Here is a 24,384-nt window from a genome sequence, read left to right on the forward strand (position 1 = left end):
CCTGTTGGGAACTGGATCACTTTTGGAATGCCCTTGGTCAAATGGTGGGGTTCATTCAGATGACTGTGGTGGGTGGGGGGACTTAAGAGTTAATTTTTTTTAAAAGGTTTCACTTCTATTTACAAAACTATTACCTATTAAATTGTTATACATAATAATTAGTCTAAGAGAAAAAAGGGATTTCTTAAATTAAAAAAAAAAAAACACTAAAAAATCTAAGCCACCAAATCTTGCCAGATTTTTTTTTCTTTCTGTTTTTAAAGTTGTCAGAGATGCTTTGCTTTTAAGTCATATAGCTGACTTGTTGACCATCTGTGTATAGTTCTGTTGCTTCTTCAAATACTGTACCTAATAACCTTCCAAAATTGTTTTTAAGTAAATTTCTTAAATTGTAGTAGTAAACAAAATGAAGACAATATTAAACAATACTGAAGTTTATCACAGGATATAAAATTTTCAACAATTATTCCTTTTCTTCTTCTTCTTTTTTCTTTTTTTTTTTTTTGAGACAGGATCTCATTCTTTTTCCCAGCCTGGAGTACAGAATTGCCATCATCGCTCACTGCATCCTCTAGCTGCAAAGATCAACTGATCTTCCACATTGGACTCAGCTATCATCTCTGCCTAACTTTTTGTATTTTTTGGTGGAGACAAAGCTTTGCCATGTTGCCTGGACATGTCTCAAATGCCTGGACTCAAGTGATCTGCCTGCCTTGGCCTCAAAAAGTGCTGAGAGTATAGGCATTAATAAAATGTTTCTGTTAGGGTTGGATAAAAATTAGTCTTGAAAACTGGCTAGCCATATGTAGAAAGCTAAAACTGGATATCTTCCTTACACCTTATACAAAAATTAATTCAAGATGGATTAAAGACTTAAACGTTAGACCTAAAACCATAAAAACCCTAGAAGAAAACCTAGGTATTACCATTCAGGACATAGCCATCGCCAAGGACTTCATGTGTAAAACACCAAAAGCAATGGCATTAAAAGCCAAAATTGAAAAATGGGACCTAATTAAACTAAAGAGCTTCTGCACAGCAAAAGAAACTACCATCAGATTGATCAGGAAACCCACAGACTGGGAGAAAATTTTTACAACCTGCTCATCTGACAAAGGGCTAATATCAAGAATCTACAATGAACTCAAACAAATTTACAAGAAAAAAACAAACAAACCCCATCAAAAAGTGGGTGGAGGATATGAACAGACACTTCTCAAAAGAAGACATTTATGCAGCCAAAAGACACATGAAAAAATGCTCATCATCACTGGCCATCAGAGAAATGCAAATCAAAACCACAATGAGATACCATCTCACACCAGTTAGAATGGCAATCATTAAAAAGTCAGGAAACAACAGGTGCTGGAGAGGATGTGCTTTAGATTGCATTTATAATGATGCTTTAGATTGCCTTACCTGCATAGGCCTTCTGAAGGTGCGTTTGAAGCTTCAGTCTTGAAAACCATACAGGCTGGAAAAGTATCTAAAGAACTATTTATTTGAGATGGCACATGTTTCTTCAGAAACTCAAGTTGTTTCTCCCAGAGATGAATGAACTGATTCAGAAGCCTCCGCTAGATGGCTACTGTGTAAACACACATTCCTTCGGGACTCAGACTTAAGGTCAATGATTGAAGAAAATGCTGTTCAGGCTTTTTCACAAGAATCCTTGTTAAAATGGCCATGTGACACAGTTTGTGTTTCTGAGCCAGATAAAGATAATGATTTTTTTTCTCTGATTTTCCCCAGGAAATATCAGAAAATATTTGAGAATGACCAATTCAAGTCTATTCTATGTGATGAGAATGGAACTTGCCTAGTGATTAATGAAGAACTCATCAAGAAAGAAATTTTGGATAGAAAGACTCCTTACGGAATATTTCAAGCTGACAGAATCAAAAGTTATGCTTGACAGCTCAGCCTTTATGGATTTAGTAAAATTTGACAGAATTTTCAAAGATCTGCCTTTGTAGCCACCTTTCTGGCAGAAGAGAATGAATCCATTGTCTTAAGCAAGATATTTAACATATTTCAGTTACCACTTTATATAGAGTATATATGTAATTTTACTTTCTACCTCAGTAAATATGTTAATACATGCAGTAAGACCAGATCTTGAAAATTATATAAAATACTAAGGTAAAAATTTTTTAATTCTTTGAAATTATTGAGTTCAGCTTGAGCATTAACCTTCCAGCATTTTAAGAAATTTTGCTAACAACTTTGAATCTTACCAGTGAAATCAAAATAAATGTACCAAAGCCACTTAATGCAATGTCACTATTAATATATAAAATGTTTTCACTTGAGGGCTTAGCAACTTTAGTGCTTTTTTCCCAAAAGCACATTCTTGAAAATAGTAAACCATGTTCATGAATTTTTTGATGATATTAAGTTTGTGTGATGAAACAGAAATCTGATATTTTAAGTGTTTGTTATTGTCACTTGTCTCAACAAATTGCAACAGATCAGCATGCTATTTTAAATCAGTTGACCTCTATTCATATGCACTCTCATAGCACCTGCATCCAAGCAAGTGGCCACATTGTGAATTTCATTACAACCACAACTTCTCAATACCACAACATATCTCCCTTGCAAAACTGTTTTCTGGAGCTGATAGTGGAACCATATGCTCTTCCAACAAGATATCCTGTGATATTAGTCAACGAGGCTCCACATCCTAACCTGCTACCAGTAGGCAAACAATGGTTGCAAAGGCCTACGATACCTGATACATCAGCTGTCACCCATTCGAGGCCAGATCTTCAACCATCACAACTGGACAAATATCACCCTAATTACAAATGATCTTCCATTAAAACAGTATCAGATTATGCATGACAACAGAGACTAACATTTACATAGACCAAAAAAACCCTAAAAATATCTGCAATTATCTTACTGAAAAATAAAACTGCATGTCAACTTATATGTTTGCTTTTTCTTTATTTCTCAAAGTATAGTTAAAAGTAAAATGGTGTTTTCTTTCAGTGTCAGGCTATTGTACTACTTCCTATAAAAATATATGTGGGCTTTTTGATTATTTGTAAGGAAATTTGATGTGCTCCTTTGTAAGTTAAGTAATTTAGTTCTTTAAAGAAGAAAAAATAATAAAGTCTTTGGGTCCACTTGCTGCTGAAACAACATGGTACCACTACCTGGGTAATTTGTAAAAAGGCTTATTTTGCTCATGGCTCTTGAGGTGGGGAAGTCCAATGGGCTGCATCTCATGAGATCTTCTTTCTATGTTACAACATGGCAGGTTGACCTTACATGGTGAAGGGCATGAGATGAACAGAAAATCGGGACCAAACTCATCCTTCATCAAAGCTCACTCAGAAAATAACTAATTTGTTCTCCAGATAATACCATCAATTTAGTCACGATGTTACACACACGGCTAATCAACTCTCAAAAGTCCTACCTCCCAACATTGTCACAATGAACACAGAAATTCAATGTGAAATTTGGAGGGGACATACAAAACCATGACAGCAGGCAAGGGAAAGGAAACAACTGGAGTTAGGAAAAAGTAGTAAGTGACTTCTCAGGTAGTCTGGCACAAATCAAATAGGGCATAAATTTGGGCGGCACAAAGGGAATAGATACTCACATAAATGCACACAGACACACACACAGAGAACATCTAGAGAAAGGTTAACACACACTATATACTTCAGTATTTTCTCAGTTACATTTCCTCAGTTCTTTGAAACTTAGATTTTAGTTGGCAAAGATTTTCTTCTTTGCAATCCATACGTAATGAGCTCAGTGTCCATGATCACAATAATTTGTGTCATCACTTGAATAATAAGGTTTACATCATATTATGCTCATGGATTTCTTCACTGTCAGCACATGGTGGAATTTTACAGCTGGCATTAACAAAACATCATTTAAATCTTATATCAAAGCTTTCCAACATGCTTGTGACTTTCATTACCTCCTGCTAGAGTCCACCATTCATGTTTTCTAATGCACATTTCCTTACTTTTTTTTTTTTTTCTCTGAGAACATCTCCCTGTGTTACCCCAGATGGAGAGCAGTGGCATTATTTCAGCTCACTGCAAACTCAACCTCTGGGTTCAAGCAAATCTTGTGCCTCAACCTTTTGAGCAGGTAAAATTATATATGCCCACCATGCTGGGCTAATTTTTATATTTTTAGTAGAAATGGGGTTTCAACATTGTGGCCAGGATGGTCTTGAACTCCTGGCTGCATGTGATCCACCCACCATGGCCCCTAAAAGTGCTGAGATTACAAGCTTGAGCCACCAAACCCCACCTCTAATGCAGATTTTCATCACATTGGTTTCATGCTCCATACAAAGTCAGAGTTAATTGCTTTTGTCAGGATTTAATACCTTTTGGATTCTGAGTCCAGATCCTCAGCATGGCTAAATAAATCGCTTTCAGACCTGTTATTTGTTTTCCTTTCAGCTTCATGTCCTTCTCTTTCACCACAGTGAGAGATTCAGACAGCTCCACTTTCAGACATGCCCTTTTCCATCTGGCAACTTGAGTCCCATTTATTTCTTGGAGATAAAAATGTCTCCCCCATTTGCCTACTTAAGACTCCTACAACACAGACATCACTCCTTCCAGGAGTTGCTTCTTATCTATCACATTAGTTTTCTTGTCTGTCTGTCTTGGACACCCAGAAATGATGTAACACAGTACCTAATACATATATGTGTGTGTGTGTATGTATACATATATGTATGTGAATTAGTCAATATTGACTGGGACATATGAATATAACATCTATTTTCATTGTCAAAATGAACATTCTTGGTGTTGTGGCATTACTTTTTATTCTTTTTTCCTCACCACAACTTTTTCTAAAAGGGTAGGTCACAGTATCATTCATTAGAGATGCAATAATTTTGACTTATGGAGACTAGCATCACTGGTTATCACTTCAACTATCACACTTTCTTTTTATGTCTAGTTATGATTTTTCCATGCTTCATCTAAAACTTCTTTTTCATCTTCTGCTTTGATTGGTAGGTCCTTGCCTGAAAGAACTAGCTGTCTCCTTACCACTCTTTCCTTTATGTGCAGTAGCAATTCCCAGTGGCAAAGGGATATTTGGGAGCCCCTTGTGGCCTATTGAAAAAATTCAAATATCCCAAAATAAAAACTTAAAGAAGCTATTTTTGAAACTGACTTTGTATGCATGGATTCATTTGATAGAGTTCAACTTTTCTTTTGATTCAGCAGGTTGGAAACACTCTAATTGTAGAATCTGCAGTGGGACATTTGGGAGCCCACAGAGGCCTATGGGGAAAAACTTAATATCCCCATGTAAAAACTAGAAAGAAACTATCTGTGAAACTGGTTTGTGATGTGTGGATTCATCTCACAGAGTTAAACCTTTTCTTTGATCCAACAGTTTGGAAAACTTTTGGAGAATCTGCGAAGAGACATTTGGGAGTCCTATGAGGCCTATAATGAACTACAGAATATCCACAAACAAAAACTAGAAAGAAGCCATCTGTGAAATGCCTTTGTGATGTGTGGATTCATCTCACAGAGGTAAAACTTTCTTTTCATTCAGCAGTTGGGAAGCACTTTTTTAACAGAATCTGTGAAGGGACATTTTGTAGCTCATGAGGTCTATGGTGAAAAACAAGATATCCCTGGATGAAAACTGGAAAGAAGCTATCTGTGAAACTGATTTGGGATGTGTAAATTCATCTTACAGAATTAAACCTCCCTGTTGGTTCAGCAGGTTGTAAACACTCTTTTTGGAGAATCTGCAAAGGGACATTTGGGAGCCCATTGATGTCTTTTGAAAAGAAAAGAATATCCCCAAATGAAAACTAAAAAGAAGCTATCTGTGAAACTATTTGGTGATGTGTGGATTAATCTCATAGAGTTAAACTGTTCTTTCAATCTAGCAGGCTGAAAACACTCTTTTTGTAGAATCTGTGAAGCGACATTTGGGAGTCTTTTGAGGCCTATGAAGAAAAACTGAATATTCCCGGATAAAAGTTAGAAAGACGGTATCTTTGAAACTATTTTTTGATGTTTGGATTCATCTCACAGAGTTAAACCTTTCTTTGATTCAGCAGGTTGAAAACATTCTTTTTGAAGAATCTGTGAAGGTACATTTTGGTGTCCATTGAAACCTATGGAGGAAAATGGGATATCCCAAGATAAAAACTAGAAAGAAACTATCTCTGAAACTACTTTGTGATGTGTGGATTCATCTCACAGAATTAAACCTTTCTTTTGATTCAGCAGTTAAAAAACACTGTATTTGGAGAAGCTGTGATGGGACATTTGGGAGCCAATTGAGGCCTAGGGTAAAAACAGAATATCCCCGTATCAAAATTGAAAAGAAGCTATGTATCAAACTGTATTGTGATGTGTGGATTCATCTCACAGAGGTAAACCTTCCTTTTAATTCAGCAGGTTGAACACACTCCTTCAGGAGATCTGTGATGGGATATTTGGGAACCCTTTGAGGCTTAAAGGAAATAATCAAATATCTGCAGATATAAGCTAGAAAAAGTCTACCTATGAAATTGCTTTATGATGTGTGGATACATCTCACAGTGTTAAATTTCGCTTTGATTCAGTAGGTGGGAAACATTCCTTTTGGAGAATCTGCAAAGGAACATTTTGAGGCCAATGGGGAAAAACAGAATATCCCCAGGAAAAAACTAGAAAGAAGCTATCTGAAACTGCTTTGTGATGTCTGGATTCATCTCACAGAGTTAAACAATTCCTTTGATTTGGCAGGTTGGACACACTCTTTTTGGAAAATTTCCAAAGGGACATTTGGAAGCCCATTGAGGCCAATGGGGAAGACCAGAATATCTGCAGGTAAAAACTAGAAAGAAGTTATCTGTGAAACAGCTTTATGATGTGTGGATTCATCTCACAGAGTGAAACATTTCTTTTGATTCAGGAGATTGGACACAGTCTTTCTGAAGAATATGCAAAGAGACATTTCACAGGCCATTGAGACCTATGGGGAAAAAGAGAATATACCTGGGTAAAAACTAGAAAGAAGCTCTCTGTGGAACTGCCTTGTTCTACAGATGAGAAGTGGATTCATCTCTCAGAGTGAAACATTTCTTTTGATACAGTAGTTTGGAAACACTCTTTTTGGAGAATCTGCAAAAGAGCATTTGGGACACTTTTGAGGCCTAAGGGAAAAAACTGAATATCCTCAAGTAAAAACTAGAAAGAAGGTATCTGTAAAACTGCTTTGTGAGGTGTGGATACATCTCACAGAGTTTAAACCTTTCCTTTGATGCAGCAGGTTGGAAGCACTCTTTTTGGAGATTCTGATAAGGGACATTTAAGAGACCTTTGAGGCCCATGCAGAAAAAAACCACATATCCTTAGGTAAAAACTAGAAAGAAAGTATCTGTGAAACTGCTTTGTTTTGTGTGGATTCATTTCACAGAGTTAAACATTTCTTTTGATTCAGCAGGTTGGAAACACTCTTTCTGGAGAATCTGCAAAAAGACTTTTGGGAGCCCATTGAGACCCATAACGAAAATGCCAATTTTTCCCCATACCTAGAAATAATATATCTGTGAAACTGCTTTGTGATGTGTGGAGTCATCTCATAGAGTTAGACGTTTCTTTTGATTCAGCATGCTGGAAAAACTTTTTTTTGGAGAATGTGTAAAGGAAAATTTTGGAATCCCAGTGAGGCCCATGGGGAAAAAACAAATATACTGAGGTAAAAACTAGAAAGAAGATATTGGTATAACTGATTTGTGATGTATGCTTCATTTCACAGTTTTAAACATTTCTTTTGATTCAGCAAGTTGGAAATACTCTTTTTGAGGATCTGAGTAGAGACATTTGGGAACCTATTGAAGATTATGGGGAAAAGATCAATATCCCCAGGTAAAAACTAGAAAAAAGCTATCAAGAACCTGCTTTGTGATGTGTGGATTCATCTCACAGAGATAAAATTTCTATTGATTCAGCATGTAAAAAGTACTCTTTCTGGAGGATCTACAATGGAACATTTTGGAGACCATTGAATCATATGGGGTAAAACTGAATATCCCCAGGTAAATACTAGGAAGAAGTTATGTGTAAAACTACTTTGTGATGTGTGGACTCACCTAACAGAAGTAAAATTGCCTTTCTATTCAGCAGATTGGAAACACTCTTTTTGGAATATCTGCTTAGGGACATTTGGGGCCCCATTGAGGTCTTGAGGAAAAACAGAATATCACAGATAAAAATTGGAAAGAAGATGTATGAGAAATGGCTTCCTGATGTGTGGATTCATGTCACAGAGTTAAACCTTTCTTTTGATTCAGCAGGTTGGAAAGACTCTTTTTGGAGAATCTAGGAAGGGATATTTGGGAGCTCATTGAGGCCCATGGGAAAAAATCAAATATCCCCAGAAAGTCTAAGGAATGTATCTGTAAAACTGCTTTGTGATGTGTGGAGTCATCTAACAGAGTTACAACTTTCTTTTGATTCAGCAGGCTGGAAACACTCTTTTTGGGGAATCTGTAAAGTTAAATTTAGGAGACTAGGGGACCATGTGGAAAACGGAATGTACCCAGGTAGAAACTAAAAGCAAGCTGTCTGTCAAACAGCCCAGAGTTAAAACTTTCTTTTGATTCAGCAGGTTGGAAACACGATTTTTGGAGGATCTGTGAAGGGACATTTGGAAGTTCATTGAGGCCAGTGGGGTAAAATGCAATATGCTGTGATTCAAAACTGGAAAGAAGCTATCTGTGAAACTGCTTTGTGGCTTGCAGATTCTTCTCACAGAGTTAATACTTTCTTTTGATTCGACAGGTTGAAAACACTTTTTTTTTTTGGAAAGTCTGTGAAGGGACATTTTAGATCCCATAAAAGATCATGGGGAAAGTCAGAATATTCTCAGGTAAAAACTTGAAAGAATCTATGTGTGAAACTGCTTTGTGATTTGTGGATTCATCTCAGAATTAATCCTTTCTTTTGATTAAGCAAGTTAGAAAATCTCAGCCAGGTGGGGTGGCTCATGCCTCTGATCTCAGGACTTTGGGAGGCTGAGGTGGGTGCATCACAAGGTCAGGAGTTTGAGACTGTCCTGGCTAACATGGTGAAACCCCATCTCTATTAAAAATACAAAAAAATTATCCAGGCATGGTGGTGGGTGCCTTAGTCCAAGCTACTTGGGTGGCTGAGGCAGGAGAACAGCGTGTACCTGGGTGGTGGAGCTTGCAGTGACTGGGAAATTGGAATACTTCACTCCCAACTGGGTGACAGAACAAGACTCCACCTCCAAAAAAAAAGAAAAGAAAAAGAAAATCTCTTTTTGGAGTATATGCAAAGGGATATTTGGGAGACCACTGAGGCCCATATGGAAAAACTTAATATCTCCAGGTAAAGACAAGAAAAAAGCTGTCTGTGAAACTCCTTTGTGATGGGTAGATTCATCTCAAAGAGTTAAATGTTTTTTTTGATTCAGCAGGATGGAAACACTCTTTTTTAGAGATTCTGCTAAGGGATATTTGTGAACCCATTGAAACTTATGGGAAAACTAAATATTCCCAGGTAAAAACTAGAAAGAAGGTATCTGTGAAACTGCTTTGTTGTATGTGGATCCATCTCTTAGAGATAAACCTCTTTTTTGACACAGCAGGTTAAAACACTCTTTGTGGAGGATCTGCAAATGGACGTTTGGAAGCCCATTGAGGACAATGTGAAAAACCAAATATTGCCAGGTAAAATCTAGAAAGAAGCTATCTGTAAAAATACTTTGTGGTTTGTTGCTTCTTATCAGAATTAGATGTTTTCTTTGATTCAACATGTTGGAAACAATCTTTTTGGAAAATTTGCAAAGGCACATTTGGTAGCCCATTGAGACATACAGGGAAAAACCCAATATCCCCAGGTAAAAACTAGAAAAAAACTTTCTATGAAACTGGTTTATGATGTGTGGATTCATCTTTCTGAATTAAACCTTTCTTTTGATTCAGCAGGTTGGGAACACTCTTTTTGGAGAAACAGTGAAGGGATTTTTGGGAACCCATTGAGGTCCATTTGGAGAAACTGAATTTTCACAGGTAAAAACTAGAAAGAATCTGTGTAACAGCTTTGTGATGTGTGGATTCATCTCACAGAGTTAAATCTTTCTTTGGATTCAGCAGATTAAAAGCACTCTTTTTGGAGAATCTATGAAGGGATTTTTGAGAGCCCATTAAGGCCTATTGGGTAAAAAACTAGTATCCTTAGGTAAAAACTAGAAAGAACCTATCTGTGAAACTGCTTTTGTCACGTGTGGATTCATCTCACCGAGTTAAACCTTTCTTTGGATTCAGCAGGTTAAAAACACTCTTTTTGGAGAATCTGCATGGGATATTTGGGAGTCCATTCAGGCCCATGTGGAAAAACCCAATATCCCCAGCAAAACATTAGAAAGAAAGTGTCTGTGAAATTGCTTTGTGATGTGTGGATTCACCTCACAAAGTTAAACCTTTCTTTTGATTTATCTGGTTGGAAATGTGGGAAAGAGAGTTTCTGGGGTGCCACTTGTGCTGGTCTCCTCTGTATGGGACACACATTGAAAGCCATAGGTGGCCTCTGAGGAAAAAAGTCTCTTTATTGCCTTCGGGATTTTATGCCCCATGAGCACAAACACTCAGCAGCATTCCACAGTTTTCTCAGGGTGATAATACTCCATTGAAGCAGTGGAGTATAGTCAAACATCTTGGCTTCCCCTAAAACCTGCTACCACCTGCTTCAGTCCCAATAAGTTAAAAGTCTTAAGTAGTTTAGACACACGCCTCTCCTCAAGAAAATTCACATAAATCACTACTGCTATAAATCTTATGGAATGATTCACAAGCTCTCCTTCACTGATTAATCCTTTACCTCATTCCTTCCTCCCCTTTCCATCTGCTGTAAGAACAAAGAGCTTATATACAAATAAATTGGGTGGAGCATGAGAACTTTGGGCTGTGAGCAAGCCGTCAATGCTCCAGCCCCCTAGACCCACCTTTTAAACACTTATGCTGTCTCTTTCTAATTCCTTTTTTCTCCACCAGAGTCGGGGTACCTGCTAGGTGGTGTGGGATTGGTTTCCCCAACATCTGGCACCCAACACGGGTCTCCCTATAATCTCTACAAATAATCCAGTGAAGATATGTCAGAGCATGGAAAGTGGAGCATGACTGACAAAGGACATCCATGTAAGTTTTCACTTCAGGCTCTATGGAGAATTCAATGGTAACTGTAGGAAAATATGGGTCAGGCTGAAAGTAAGTTTGCTAATTACTTAAGGCTGGTGCTGCAGTCATTGTGCTGCAGTGGGGCAATTGTGAGTACCCGAAACCTCACATCTTTGTTCCGTCTCATAGAAGAGTATTCGCCTTGGTTCCTGGAATATGGAAAAAAAGAATGTAAAAGATTGGTATAAGGTCAGATCAGACTCAAAATGAGCACAACAAGAGAGCCACAATATTCCTTTCTTCTCTTGGTCTGTGTCATTGGCAATTAAAAGAGCACTAAAGTGCTTCCTCACTGAAGTGGAAGGAGTAGGAGTTTCAGGATGACATAGAAAATTGTAATAATCAGAAGTCTGATGATCAGCAAAGTGAACCATTACGGTCTAGGCTTAAAAAGGGGGAGAAATGGGAAACTATATATGCTAACTTCCTAAAACTTATGAAAGGAACAGTTCCACCTACTGCAGAAACATTGCCACCTACTGTGCCTTTAGGGGAACGCCTGGAATGGCCACCCCTGCCTCAGCCTTATGAATTTCTGGAAAGGGAGACTGAGATGTGGCTTCCCACTCCCGTTTCATGCCCCACCATTAACTATGGTGAAGGAAAGCTTCAGGCTTACCCAACAGTGAATTACAGTGAGGGAATAACCCAAGCTTGTACTCCTGATAATTATGGTAAAGGAATGTTGTGAGCCACCCCAAATACTAATGATGGCTCAGGGATAATGCAGGCATCCATTCTCCCAACAAGATAAATGGGGTATTTGGATGTTTGGCAGTTTTCATTAAATATTTTGCCAGCTGAGAAGTCCAGAGAACATGATGAAGCAGACTGGGAGCTATTTTATTTTAAAATATTAAAAGACTTAAAGCAAGCAATTGGACAATATGGACCAAATTCTCCTTATGTTCATTCCTTATTACAATCTGTGGCTTATAACCAACATTTAATACTTATAGATTAGGAGTCATTAACCTGATCCACACTGTTCTCTCAATTTCTGTAATTTAAAACCTGTCAGATGGATCAAGCAATAAATCAGACATGCAGAAATGCTCAAGCCTAACCTTCCATTAATATCACATGTGATCAGTTGCTTGGAATTGGACATACATGAAGTACTGAAAATCAAGCAATGATAATGGGTGTTGAAACTGTTCATCAGCTCAGAACTATATGTCTAAGAACCAGGCAAAAAAATTCATGACCTTGGTACTATTTACCCATATTTTAACTCAGTTCAATAGGCTTCAAGGGAGCCTTATCCAGATTTTGTCACCCATTTGCAAGACACGATTCAAAAGGCCATTTTGGATTACTATGCCGGGAAAGTGATCTGTGAAGGAACATTTTGGAGCCCATTGAAATCTATGGGGAAAAACCATATATTCACAAGTAAAAAATAGAAAGAAGCTATCTATGAAACTGTTTTCTGATGTGTGGATTCATCTTACAGATATAAAACTTTCTTTTCATTCAGCAGGTTGAAAACACTCTTTTTGGAGAATCTGCAATGAAACATCTGAGGCACATTGAGGCCTAAGAGGGAAAACTGAATATCTCCGGATAAAAACTAGAAAGTAGCTATCTGTGAAACTGCTTTTTGATATAGAGATTCATCTTACACGTTAAAACTGTCTTTTGATGGAGAAGTTAGAAACATTATTTTTGGAGAATCTGTATGAAGACATTTGAGAGGCCATTGAGGCCTATGGAAAAAGAACCAAATGTCTTCAGATAAAAACTGGAATCTCTCTGTGAAACTACTTTCTGATGTGCAGATTCATGTAACAGAGTTAAACCTTTTCTTCATTTAGCATGTTGCAAACACTCTGTGGAATCTGCAAAGACAGATATTGAGCTCACTAAAGTGAGTGGTGAAAAACAAAGTATCCCCAGATAGAAACAAGAAACAAGTTATCTGTGAAACTTCTTTGTAATATTTGGATTCAGCTCAAAGAGTTACACCTTTCTTTTGATTCAGTGGTTTGGAAACTCTCCTTTTAAATGATGTCCAAAGGGAATTTTTGAGCCCATTGAGTCCTTGGTGAGAAACTGAATATCCCCAGGTGAAAATTATGAAGAAGCTATCTGTGAAACTGCTTTGTGATATGTGGATTCATGTCACATAATTAAAATTTTCTTTTTGTGCTGCAGGTTGGAAAGACTTTTTTTGGAGAATCTACAAAGTCACATTTGGGTGCCGTTTGAGTTTTATGTGGAAAAACATAATTTCAAGGGATAAAAACTAGTACGAAGCTGTTTGTGAAACTGCTTTGTGACTTTTGGATTCATTTCACAGAGTTAAATCTTTCTGTTGATTCACCAGCCTGAAAACACTCTTTCAGGACAATCTGCAATAAAACATTTGGGGGCCCATTGAGGCATATGGGGAAAAACCAAATATCTCCATTTAAAAACTAGAAAGACTTGAGGGACTGATCCAAGATGGCCAAATAGGAACAGCCTACAGTTCCCAGAGTGACACAGAAGACAGGTGATATCTGCATTTCCAACTGAGGTAGTGGGTTCATCTCTCTGGGACTTGTTGGACAGTGGATGCAGCCCATGGGGTGTGAGCTGAAGCAGGCTGGGACATTGCCTCACCCAGGAAGGATGGGGGTTGGGAAATTCATTTTCCTATCCAAGGGAAGACATGGTGGATGGTACCTGGAAAATCAGGACACTCCCATCTTAATACTGCACTTTTCCACAGTGTTAGCAAATGGCACACCAGGAGATTATATTCCGTGCCTGGATCAGAGGGTCCCACATCCACAGAGCCTTGCTCACAGCTACAACAGCAGTCCAAGATTGAGGTGCAAGGCAACCGCAAGGCTGGAGAGGGGCGTCCACCATGGCTGAGGCTTAAGTAGCTAAACAAAGCAGCTGGGAACTTCAAATTTGGTGGAGCCCATCACAGCTCAATGAGGCCTGCCTGCTACTGGAGACTCTACCTCTGGGGGCAGGGTATAGCTGAACAAAAGGCACTAGAAACTTTTGCAGACATAAAGTTAACTGTGTGGCAGCTTTGAAGAGTGTAGTCGTTCTTCCAGCATGGAGTTTGATATCTGAGAATGGACAGACTACCTCTTCAAGTGGGTCCTTGACCCCCAAGTAGACTAACGTGGAGACACCTCCCAGCAGGTGCTGACTGATACCTCATACAGCTTGGTGCACCTCTCAGATGAAGCTTCCAGATGAAGGATCAGGCAGCAACATTTCCTGTTGTGCAGTATTTGCTGTTCTGCAGCCTCCGTTGGAGATACCCAAGCAAACAGGGTCTGGAGTGGACCTCCAACAAAGGCTAACAGAGGTGAAACTGAGAGCCCTTATTTTTAGAAAGAAAACTAATAAACAGAAAGGAATAGCAACAACATCAACAAAAAGAACATCCATGCCAAAGCCCCATCTGTAGGTCACCATCATCAAAGACCAAAGGTAGATAAAACCACAAAGATGGGAAGAAACCAGAGCAGAAAACCTGAAAATTCTAAAAATCAGAGCATCTTTTCTCATCCAAAGGAAAGCAAGCTTCTCCTCAGCAACAGAACAAAGCTGGAGGGAGAATGACTTTGATGAGATGACAGAAGTAGGGTTCAGAAGATTGGTAATAACAAACTTCTCTGAGATAAAGAAGGATGTTTGAACCCATTGCAGAGAAGCTAAAAACTTGGGGAATAAAGATTAGACGATGGGTTAGCTAGGATAAACAGCCTAGAGAAGACCTTAAATGACCTGATGGAACTGAAAACTATGGCATGAGTACTACGTGATGCATGCAGAAGCTTCAGTAGCTAATTCAATCAAATGGAAGAAAGGGTATCAGTGATTGAAGATCAAATGAATGAAATGAAGCAAGAAGACAATTTTAGAGAAAAAAGAGTAAAAATAAATTAAGAAAGCCTCTAAGAAATATGGAACTGTGAGAAAAGACCAAATCTACATCTGATTCGTGTACTTGAATGTGACAGGGAGAATGGAACCAAGTTGGAAAACACCTGCGTGATATTATCCAGGAGAACTTCCCCAACTTAGCAAGGCAGGCCAACATTCAAATTCAGGAAATACAGAGAATACCACAAAGATAATCCTCAAGAAGAGTAAACACAAGACACATAATTGTCAGGTTCACCAAGATTGAAATGAAGGAAAAAATGTTAAAGGAAGCCAGAGAGAAAGGTTGGAATTCCCACAAAGGGAAGTCCATCAGACTAACAGTAGATCTCTCAGAAGAAACTCTACAAGCCAAAGAGAGTGGGGCCTATATTCAGCTTTCTTAAAGAAAAACATTTTCAACCCAGAATTTCATATCCAGCAAAACTAAGCTTCATAAGTGAAGGGAAAATACAATCCTTTACAGACAAGCAAATGCTGAGAGGTTTTGTCACCACCAGTCCTGCCTTACAGGAGCTCCTGAAGGAAGTACTAAACATGGAAAGGAACAATCGGTAAGAGCCACTGCAAAAACATGCCAAACTGTAAAGACCATCAATGCTAGGAAGAAACAACATCAACTAACGAGCAAAATAACCACCTAACATATTAATGACAGGATCAAATTCACATATACAGTATTAACCTTCAACACCAGTGGGCTAAATGCCCCAATTAAAAGACAGACTGGCAAATTGGATAAAGTGTCAAGGCCCATCAGTATTCTGTATTGAGAAGACCCATCTTCTATGTAGAGACACACATTGGCTCAAAATAAAGGGATGGAGGAAGACCTACCAAGCAACTGGAAAACAAACAACAACAAAAAAAGCAGGGTTTGCAATCCTAATCTCTGATAAAACAGACTTTAAACTAACAAAGATCAAAAGAGACAAAGAAGGCCATTACATAATGGTATAGAGATCAATTCAACAAGAAGAGCCAACTATCCTACATATATATGCACTCGATACAGAAGTACACAGATTTGTAAGGCAAATTCTTAGAAACCCACGAAGAGACTTAGAATCTCTTTAACACAACAATAATGGGAGTCTTTAACACCCCACTGTCAGCATTAGAGAGATCAACAACACAGAAATTTAACAAGGATAGCCAGCACTTGAACTCAGTTGTGGACCAAGTGGACCTAATGGACATCTACAGAACTCTCCAGCACAAATAAACATAACATACATTCTTCTCAGCACCACATCACACTTTTTCCAAAACTGACCACATATTTGGAAGGAAAGCATCCTCAGCAAATGTAAAAGAACAAATATTATAACAAACTGTCTCTCAGACGACAGTGCAATCAGATTAGAACTCAGGATTAAGAAACTTACTCAAAACCACACAACTGCATGGAAACTGAACAACTTGCTCCTGAGTGACTACTGGGCAAATAACGAAATGAAGGCAGAAATAAAGATGTTCTTTGAAACCAATGAGAACAAAGACAAAACATAACAGAATCACTGGAAGACATTTAAAGCAGTTTGTAGAAGGAAATTCATAGCACCAAATGCCCACAAGAGAAAGCAGGAAAGATCTAAAATTGACAGCCTAACATCGCAAATAAAAGAAATAGAGAATCAAGAACAAACACATTCAAAAGCTAGCAGAAGATGAGAAATAACTAAGATCAGAGCACAACTGAAGGAGATAGAGAAATAAAAAAAAATACCCTTCAAAAAATAAATGAATCCAGGAGCTGTTATTTTGGAAAGATCAATAAAATTGATAGACCACTGGCAAGGCTAATAAAGAATAAAAGAGGGAAGAAACAAATAGATGCAATACAACACACCAAGGCTAAACCAGGGAGACGTTGAATCCCTGAATAGATCAATAACAGGCTCTGAAATGGAGGTAATAATTAGTAGCCTACCAACCAAAAAAAGTCCAGGACCAGACGGATTCATAGCTGAAATCTACCAGAGGTACAAGGAGGAGCTGACACCATTCTTTCTGAAACTATTCCAATCAATAGAAAAGAGGGAATCCTCCCTAACTCATTGTATGAGACCAGCGTCATCCTGACACCAAAGCCTGGCAGAGACACAACAAAAAAAGAGAATTTTAGACCAATATCCCTGATGAACATTGAAGCAATGATCCTCAATAAAACACTGGAAAACTGAATCCAGCAGCACATCAAAAAGGTTATCCAGCACAATCCAGTGGGCTTCATCCCTAGGATGCAAGGCTGGTTCAACATATCCAAATCAATAAACGTAATCATCCTATAATCAGAACCAAAGACAAAAATCGCATGATTGTCTCAATATATGCAGAAGAGACCTCTGACAAATTTCAACAGCATTTCATGCTAAAAACTCTCAATAAACTAGATATTGATGGGATGTATCTCAAAATAATAAGAGCTATTTATGAAAAACCCACAGCTAATATCATATTGAATGGGCAAAAACTGGAGCATTCACTTTGAAAACTGGCACAAGACAGGGATGCCCTCTTACCACTCCTGTTCAGCATTGTGTTGGAAGTTCTGTCCAGGACAATCAGGCAGGAGAAACAAATAAAGGATATTCAAATAGGAAAAGAGGAAGTCAAATTGTCCCTGTTTGCAGATCACATGATTGTATACTTACAAAACTCCATTGTCTCATCCCAAAATCTCCCCTTAAGCTGAAAAGCAACTTCAGCAAAGTCTCAGGATACAAAATCAATGGGCAAAAATCACAAGCATTCCTATACACCTATAACAAACAGAGGCATATCATGAGTTAACTCCCATTCACAATTGCTTCAAAGAGGACAAAATACCTAGGAATCCAACTTACAAGAATGTGAAGAACCTTTCCAAGGAGAACAACAAAGCACTGCTCAAATAAATGAAGGAGGACACAAACAAATGGAAGAATATTTCATGCTCATGGTTCAGCAAGTTGGAAAAAATCTCACTGGAGAATCTACAAAGGGACTTTTGTAAGACTACTGAGGACTTTTGGGAAAAACTGAATATCCCTAGATAAAAACAAGAAAGAAGCTACCTGTGTAACTACTTTGTGATGTGTGTATTCAACTCACAAAGTTAAAGCTTTATGTGGATTCAGCATTTTTGAAACACTGTTTGTGGAGAATCTGAAAATGGACATTTGGCAGTCCATTGAGGCCTAAGGGGAAAATCAGAATATCTCCAGAAAAACTAGAAAGAAGTTCTCCATGAAACTGCTGTGTGATGTTTGAATTAATCTCACAGGGTTAAAAATTTCTTTTGATTCAGCAGTTTGGAAACACACATTTTGAGGAATCCACTATGGGACATTTGGGATCCCATTCAGGCCTATGGGGAAAAGTCAAATATCCTGACATAAAAACTGGAAAGAATCTCTGTGAAACTGCTCTGTGATGTGTGAATTTATCTCACAGAGGGAAACGTTTCTTTTGTTTCAGCAGGTTGGAAACACTCTTTTTGAAGAAAGTGCAAAAGGGCATTTGGAAGCCTACAGTGGCCCATGGGGAAAAACTGAATATCCCAAGACAAAAACTAGACAGAAGCTATCCTTGAAACTGCTATGTGATGTGTGGATTTATCTCACAGAGTTAAAATTTTTTTCTGATTCAGCATGTTGGAAACACTCTTTCTGGAAAATTTGCAAAGGGACATTTGGGAGCCACAGAGGCCTAAGGGGAAAAACAGAATATCTCCAGATAAAAACTAGAAACAAGCTATCTTGAAACTGCACTGTGATGTGTGGATTCATCCCAAACAATTAAAACTTTCTTCTTATTGAGCAGGTTGGAAACACTCTTTTTGGAAAATCTCACATGTGGGTGCCCATTAGGGCCTACAGAGAAAAACAGAATATCCCCTTATAAAAACTAGAAAGAAGCTATGTGTGAAATTGCTTTGTGATATGTGGATTCACCTCACAGAGTTAAAATTTTCTGTTGATTCAGCAGGTTGGAAACACTTTTTTTGGATAATCTGCTATGGGACATTTGTAAGCCCATTGTTGTCTATAGGGAAAAACTGAACATCCCCAGATAAAAATAAGAAAGAAACCACTGGTGAAACTGCTTTGTAATGTGAAGATTCAACTCTTAGATTTAAACATTTCTATTCATTTAGAATGTTGGAAACACTCCTTTTGGAGAATCCACAAAGTGGCATTTGGGAGCCCATTGAGGCTGATGGTACAAAACAGTATATCCTCCGATAAAAACGAGAAAGACGGTATCTGTGAAACAGCTTTAGGATGTGTGGATTCAGCTCACAGGATTATACTATTCTTTTAATTCAGCAGCTTGGAAACACTCCTTTTGTAGAATCTGTAAAGGGACATTTTGGACTGCATTAAGACCTATCGTTAAAAACCAAATATCCCACAATAAAAACTTGTAAGAAGCTATCTGTGATACTGCTTTTTGAGGTATGATTTCAGTGCACAGTGTAAACCTTTATTTTGATTCCACAGATCAGAAACCCTCCTATTTTAGAATCTACAAAGGGTCATTTAGAATATACGAAGGGTCATTTTGGAGAGCAGTAAGGCCTATAGTGAAAAACCAAATATACCTAGAAACAAAGAAACACGTTTTCTGAGAAACTGCTTTGTCTCCTTTCAGCTCACGGAGTTAAGCTTTTCTTTTGGTTCAGCAGTTTGGAAACAGTCTTATTGTAGAATATGTAAAGGGACACTTTGAAGGACCTTGAGGCCTATAGTGAAAAACTGAATATCCTGTGACAAAAAGTATAAAGAAACTATGTGTGAAACTTCTTTGTGATATGTGGATACAACTCACAGAGTTAAACTGTTGTTTTGATTCAGCAGGTTGGAGACATTCTTCTTGTAGAATCTGCAAAGGGACATTTTGGAGCCCATTATGCCTATAGAGAAAAACAGAATATCTCATAATAAAATTTCAAAAGAAGCTATCTGTGAAATTGCTTTGAAATGAATGGTTTCAGGTCACAGAGTTAAATTTTTAGTTTGATTCAGGAGGTGTGAAACTCTTTTCATAGAATATGTGAAGGGACATTTCAGATCACAGTAATGCATACAGTAAAAAACCGAATATTCTATGAGAAAAACTAAAGAGAAACTGAAACAGCTTTGCAATTTGTTGATTCAGCTCACAGAGTTAAACCTTACTTTTGATTCAGCATGTTGGAAACACTCTTTTTGTACAATCTGCTAAAGAACATTTTGGAGCACAGTGAGACCTATAGAGAAAGATCAAATATGCCACAATAAAATATTGAAAGAAGCTATATTAGTAACTGCTTTGTGATGTGTGGATTCAGCTCACAAAGATAAACCATTCTTTTCATTCAGCAGTTTGGAAACACTCTTTTGAAGAATCTGTGGAAGGACAGTTCACAGGGCAGTAAGGTCTATAGTTGAAAATCAGATATCCTTATGTAAAAATTAAAAAGAAGATATTTGCAAAACTGATTGATGATATGTATTCAGCTCACAGAATTAAACCCTCCCTTTACTTCCAGCATGTTAGAGACACTCTTTTTGCACAATCCACTAAGGAAGATTTTGGAGCACCATAAGTCCTATAGTGAAAAATCAATATTCCATGGTAATAACTAAAAAGAAACTATATCTGAAGCTTTTTTCTTAGTTCTACATTTAGCTCACAGATTTAATCTTTCTTTTTCATTCAGTAGTTTGGAAACTCTGTTTTGTCAAATCTGTGAAGGGACAATTCAGAGCCTACCAGGCATATAGCAAAAACAGAAGAGCCCAGGTCAAATTTAAAAAGAAGCTATCTGTGAAACTGCTCTGTTATATATGGATTCAGCTCACAGAGTTAAAGCTTTCTTTGGATTCAGCAGTTTGGAAACACTGTTTTTGTAGAATGTGCTAATGAACAATTTGGAATGCACTAAGACCTATAGTGAAGAACAAAACATACTACATTAAAAACTAGAAAGAGGCTATCTGTGAAACTACTTTGTTTTGTGTGAATTCAGCTCACAGAGTTAAATCTTTCTTTTGATTCAGCAGATTAAAAACACTCTTTTTATAGATTCTGTGAAGGCACATTTTGGATTGGAGTAAGGCCAATATTAAAAAACTGAATATCCCACAATAGAAACTGGAAAGAGGTTATCTGTGAAACTGCTCTATGATGTGTGAATTCAGCTCAAAGAGTTAAAACATACTTTTGAATCAACACTTTGGAAACTGCTTGGAAACTCTTTTTGTGCAATCCATGAGGTGATATTGAGGGCTTTAGTGGAAAACTGAATGCCCTGTGATAAAAAACAGAAGAAAGCTATCTGTGAAATGGCTTTATGCTGTGTGGATTAGGCTGCTAGAGTTGAAACTTTCCTTTTTTTCGGCAGGTTGGAAACACTCTTTATGTAAAATCTGCAAAGGGACATTTCAGAGTGCAGTGAATCTTACATTGAAAATGGAATATCCCACTAAAATACTAGAAAGAATGTATCTTTGAAGCTGTTTTTTTATGTGTGGACTCAGCTCATACATTTAAACATTTCTTTTCATTCAGCAGTTTGGAAACACTCTTGTTGTAGCATCTGCAAAAGAACATTTCGAATCCCATTTTGCTTATAGAGAAACAGAATATCCCGCAATAAAATATAGAAAGAAGGTATCTGTGAAACTGCCTTGTGATGTGTGTATACAGCTCACAGAGTTAAAACTTTGTTTTGATTCAGCAGTTTGGAAAGAGTCTTTTTGTAGAATCTGCAAAGGGATACTTCAGAGCACAGTAAGGCCCATAGTGAAAAACTGAATATCCCACAATAAAAATTAAAAGGAAGTTATCTGTAAAACTATTTTCTGATGTGTGGATTCAGCTCACAAAGTTAAACCATTTTTAATTCAGTGGTTTGGAAATAGTCTTTTTGCAGAATCTGTGAAGGAACGTTTCAGAGCACACTAAGGCCTATAGTGAAAAATTGAATATCTCATGATATAAAATAGAAAGAAGCTATCTGTGAAAAAGTTTGTCAAGTCTCCATTCAGCTCACAAGGTTAAATCATTCTTTTGATTCAGCAGTTTGCAAATACTCTTTGTGTAGAATCTGTGCAGGCACATTTCGAGACCACTAAGCCTACAGTGTAAAAGTGAACATCTCATGATGAAATCTAGAAAGAAGCTATATGAGAAACTATTTTGCTATTTGAGGATTCGGTTCAAAAAGTTAAACCATTTTTTTGGTTCTGCCGTTTGGGAACACTTTTTTTATAGAATCTGTGAAGGGACATTTCAGGCCACCATCAGACCTTCAGTGAGAAACAAAATACTCCTAGATAAAAACTAGAAAGAGATTATCTGTGAAACTGCTTCCTGTGCATTCAGCTCACAGATTTAAACCTTATTTTGATTCACCAGTTAGAAAATACTCTTTTTGCAGAATATGCAAAGAGACATTTTGGAGCACAGTGAGCTCCATAATGATAAAGTGCATATCCCACGATAAAAAACTAGAAAGAGGCAATCTTTGAAACTGCTTTGTGAAGTGTGCATTTGGTTCACAGAAATAAACTGGTCTTTTGATTCAACAGTTCAGAAACACTGTTTTTGTAGGATATGTGGAGACATTTCTGAGTGCAGTAAGTTCTATAGTGAAAAACCAATTTTTCCACAAGAAAAATTAGAAGGAAGGTTGTTGTGAGTCTGCTTTGTGATGTATGCACTCAGTTCACAAAATTAAACCTTTCTTTTCATTCAGCAGTTCAGAAAAACTCTTTTTGCAGGATCTTTGAATGAACATTTCTGATGACATTGAGGCCTATAGTCAAAAAATGAATAGCCTGTGATAAAAATTAGTAAGAAGCTATCTGTGAAACTGCTTTGTGATGTGTAGATTCAGCTCATAGAGTTTAGCCTTTCTTTTGATTCAGTAAGTTGGTAACGCCCTTCTTATAGAATATACGAAGAGACTTTTCAGAGAAAAGTAAAACCTATAGTGAAAAACAAAAAGTCCTATGACAGAAACTGAAAAGAAGCCATATGCAAAACTGCTTTGTGATGTGTGCATTCAGTTCACAAAGTTAAACTTACCTTTGATTCAGTGGTTTGGAAACACTCTTTTTGTAGCATCTGCTAAGGGATATTTCACAGTGAAGTAAGAAAAAAACTGAATATCTCAAGTAAAAACTATAAAGAAGCTATCTGTGAAAATGCTTTGTGAAGTCTCCATTCAGCTCACAGTGTTAAAATTTTCTTTTGATTCAGTGTTTGGAAATACTCTTTTTGTAGAATCTGCAAAGTGACATTTTGGAATCCAGTAGGCCTATAGTGAACTACAGAATATTCCATGATAAAATCCAGAAATAATCTATCTGTTAACCTGCTTTGTGAAATGTGGATTCAGCTCACAAAGTTAAACTGTTCCTTGTTTTAGCAGTTTTAAACACTCTTTTTGTAGAACCAGAGAAGGGACATTTTGGAGCACAATAAGTCCTACAATGAAAAACGAAGTGTCTCTAGGCAAAAACTAGAAAAAGTTATCTGTGAAATTGCTTTCTGGTGTGTGCTTTCAGCTCACACAGGGAAATCTTTCTTTTGCTTTTGATTTTGTATAATTTGGAAGGTATTGAGGCCTGTAGTAAAAAAATTGAATATCCCATGATAAAAACGAAAAGAAGTTACCTTTGAAACTGCTTCATGATGTCTGAATTCAGCTCACAGAAGTAAACCTTTCTTTTCATTCAGCAGTTTGGAAACACTCTTTTTTTTGAACCTGCAAAGGGACATTTCAGTGGACATTGAGGCCTACAATAAAAATTATTAAAATCTTCGTGTGAAAATACTTTGGGATGTGTGTATTCAGCTTACAACATTAAGCGTTTCATTTGATTTGGTTCTGTGGAAACACTTTTTCTAGAATATGTGAGGGAACACTTCAGAGCACAGGAAGGCCAATAGTAAACAGAAGATCGTGCAATAAAAACAAAAAGAAGCTATCTGCACAACTGCTTTGTGATGTCATTCAGTTGAAAGAGTTAAAATTTTCTGTTGATTCAGCAGTTTGGGAACACACTTTTTGGAAAATCTGCAAAGGGACAATTCAGAGACAACCAGGCCAATAGTATAAAACAGATTATCTCACCATAAAATCTTAAAGAAACTATCTGTGAAACTTCTTTTGGAGTGTCTCAATTCAGCTCAGAGAGTTAAATCTTTCTTTTAATTCGATATAGGGAACACCCCTTTTGTGAAATCTGCTAAAAGATATTTCAATGTACAGTAAGACATACCGTGAAAAGCAGAAT

General features: G+C 37.4%; 1 protein-coding gene and 1 pseudogene across 1 annotated transcript; both read left to right on the top strand.

The window, feature by feature from the left end:
* Positions 1 to 1,507: 1,507 nt before the first annotated feature.
* Positions 1,508 to 24,384, top strand: part of LOC129053292 (heat shock transcription factor, Y-linked-like) — a 42,322-nt pseudogene continuing 19,445 nt past the window's right edge.
* Positions 2,509 to 2,814, top strand: LOC134760935 (heat shock transcription factor, Y-linked-like). Its single transcript, XM_063721440.1, has one exon. It carries the CDS (start codon positions 2,509 to 2,511, stop codon positions 2,812 to 2,814), a length of 306 nt encoding a protein of 101 aa, XP_063577510.1.

Source organism: Pongo abelii, chromosome Y, assembly GCF_028885655.2.
Source record: "Pongo abelii isolate AG06213 chromosome Y, NHGRI_mPonAbe1-v2.0_pri, whole genome shotgun sequence".
Lineage (NCBI taxonomy): Eukaryota > Metazoa > Chordata > Mammalia > Primates > Hominidae > Pongo > Pongo abelii.

Excerpts from the sequence above, each read along its gene's own strand:
- LOC134760935 (XM_063721440.1), top strand. The coding sequence starts at position 2,509 with ATGCACTCTCATAGCACCTGCATCCAAGCAAGTGGCCACATTGTGAAT.